This window comes from Rhincodon typus, chromosome 36 (assembly GCF_021869965.1).
Source record: "Rhincodon typus isolate 14 chromosome 36, sRhiTyp1.1, whole genome shotgun sequence".
NCBI lineage: Eukaryota > Metazoa > Chordata > Chondrichthyes > Orectolobiformes > Rhincodontidae > Rhincodon > Rhincodon typus.
Genome location: NC_063367.1, coordinates 12,940,722 through 12,943,443, shown reverse-complemented (window position 1 = coordinate 12,943,443; position 2,722 = coordinate 12,940,722). Strand labels below are relative to the sequence as shown.

General features: G+C 42.1%; 1 protein-coding gene across 1 annotated transcript in view; it reads left to right on the top strand.

The window, feature by feature from the left end:
• LOC109924593 (pyruvate kinase PKM-like) overlaps positions 1–2,307 on the top strand; it is a 30,895-nt gene extending 28,588 nt beyond the window's left edge. The window contains exons 3-4 of the mRNA XM_048617039.1: positions 516–787; positions 1,684–2,307. Coding sequence (XP_048472996.1) covers positions 516–787; positions 1,684–1,790 — 379 coding nt within the window. The 3' untranslated portion in view covers positions 1,791–2,307. The remainder of the gene's footprint in view (positions 1–515; positions 788–1,683) is intronic.
• The last annotated feature ends 415 nt before the right edge of the window (positions 2,308–2,722 follow it).

Genomic DNA, 2,722 nt, shown 5'->3' with positions numbered 1-2,722 from the left:
TTGCAAGGTAAGATTTTCTAATTGTGTGGTTCATGCTAAACATGAGCTGCCAATGAACAGTGAGGCAAAGTGTGCATTTGCGATTTGACTAGGGAAATAACTTGCAAGCCCCTGCAGAGCAGATGATTTAGCTACTGTACTTTTTTTGCTGAGCCAGCTTTACAGTTGAGATTCTGTTTGATTCAGATATAAAAGTTTAAGGGATCTGTTTTTATGCTCTGCAGCATAGAAGGAAATTGTCATTTCTGGTTCTGCACTGATGTTGGGTCAACCTGAGACTGACTTTGACATATAATTGTGTTGACTAGTCAGCTAATGCTCTGTCCAGGCTCTCTCTTCAATAAAAACCTGGTGAGGAGCTGGGGGCTATTAACATGAGTTCTCAATGCCTTGAGAGGGTTGAGTGAAAATCCACATTAATCTTTGGACCTAGAGACCATCAAATGGCTAAGCTTGATAGCCCAGAGTCTGATCAAATTGCAACTCATGACTTTAGCCAGCTTCTGAGGCCTTAGCCGTGGAGTTGATTTGGAAAGTTTTGCTACTACAAAACATAACTGTTTACCCTATGAATTCCATCTACCAACAGTGTTGTTTGTGTTTAGGTCTGCACACCTGGTATCCAGATACCGCCCACGTGCTCCAATCATTGCTGTAACTCGTGAACCTCAGACTGCACGTCAGGCTCATCTTTACCGTGGTATCTTCCCTGTCCTCTTCAAACCACCAGCTGATGCAGTATGGTCTGATGATGTTGATCACAGGGTGAATTTTGCCATGGAAGTTGGTAAGTTGAACACAGTTGTACAACTATTTCCTTAAGAACAGTGTACTCAAATACTTGAGCAGGTCTTTCAGCAGTGGAGTGTTTAATGATTTGGCTGAAATGTGCATGAATCACAGAAGGTAGGTCTGCAGGTACAACAAGTAATTAGGAAGGCAAATGGAATTTTGCCCTTCATTGCTAAAGGGATTGAAATAAAAAGCAGAGAGGTTATGTTGCGGCTGTACAAGGTGCTGGTGAGGCCACACCTGGAGTACTGTGTGCAGTTTTGGTCTCCTTACTTGAGAAAGGATGTACTGGCACTGGAGGGGATGCAAAGGAGGTTCACTAGGTTGATTCCGGAGTTGAGGGGGTTGGCTTATGAGGAGAGACTGAGTAGATTGGGATTATATTCATTGGAATTCAGAAGATTGAGGGGGGATCTTACAGAAACATATAAAATTATGAAGGGAATAGATAAGATAGAAGTAGAGAGGATGTTTCCACTGGCAGGTGAAGCTAGGACAAGAGGGCATAGCCTCAAGATTACAGGGAGCAGATTTAGGACTGAACTGAGAAGGAATTTCGTCACCCAGAGGGTTGTTAATCTATGGAATTCCTTGCCCAGTGAAGTAGTTGACGCTACTTCAGTAAATTTTTTTTAAAAAAGGTAGATTTTTTTGAACAATAAAGGAATTGAGGGATACGGTGAGAACGCGGGTAAGTGGATCTGAGTCCACGAAAGGATCAGCCATGATCTTATTGAATGGTGGAGCAGGCTCGAAGGGCCAGACGGCCGCCTCCTGCTCCTAGTTCTTATGTTCTATGTGAATCCTCAATGGGCTGCATGAACCTTTGGGAATGGGTTTCATCACTTCGATTTTATTTTGCATAACTGAATTATTGTTTTATACTTGCAGGCAAGGCTCGTGGTTTCTTTAAGTCATGTGACCTGGTGATAGTGCTGACAGGCTGGCGCCCAGGATCTGGTTCCACCAACACCATGCGTGTGCTGCAAGTGCCCTGAATGGATAGGAACACCTTCGTCCACTGCAGTACCACCACCTCCCTTTAGGCAGCTGTCGCTTTATGTACTGCAGAGCGGCTGCTAACCCTTTGAGCAGCTCCACTTCAGCAACTAAAAGAATGCAGCGTTCTTGGTCATAACATGTTCACTCCTTATCACGTTGCTCTGTACTGAACTTTGACTTCCTGATGTAAGACTATTAAAAATGTTTCAGTCAGTGTAGTATGTTGTACTAAGTGCATCATACCTTCATAACCCTTTATTTATACTTGTGGTTGAGATCTACAGTAAAATAAACTGCCCAGTAATGAACCCTGGTATTATTTAGGTATGGCCTTGGCTAAATTAGATGTGCATTATTCAGATACTGTACTATTCTTTTTAAGTTCAATCTGTTGAAGTTTGAGATTAGACCAGATGTTTCACTTAGTACAACATGCTTTTGTGAATATAGGAGAAATGCAGTTTAATTGCACATTTTGTGGATATCAATAAAAGCTAGCTCCCAAAAGTTTCACCAGCTGTGTCAAGTTTTTTTCCAAACAAATGCTCTAAATTGATGCCATGGCTGAGTTCTCACATTTGTGTTGCAAATGATTCTTGCTGAATATAAAATGAGAGACATTTAAAACAGTGGAAACCCACCAAGCCTGCTGCACTGCTCAGTCCAAGTGCGTGCATCTTGATTCAAAACCTCCCATGCTAGGAGGAAAATCTGCTTACAAGGGTGCTCTGAAATGTCAATTTATGGAATGTGACAGCCACTGGCTAAACCAGTATTTATTGTCCATCCCTAATTTGTTGAACTTGATAGGCTTGCCATGCCAGTTTGGAGTGTAGTTGATTTGCAGATTTGCTTCCATAAAGGACATCCAAGAAGGGTATTTACAATAATTGACAGTAGTCGAATAGTGACCATGTAACCAGCTTTT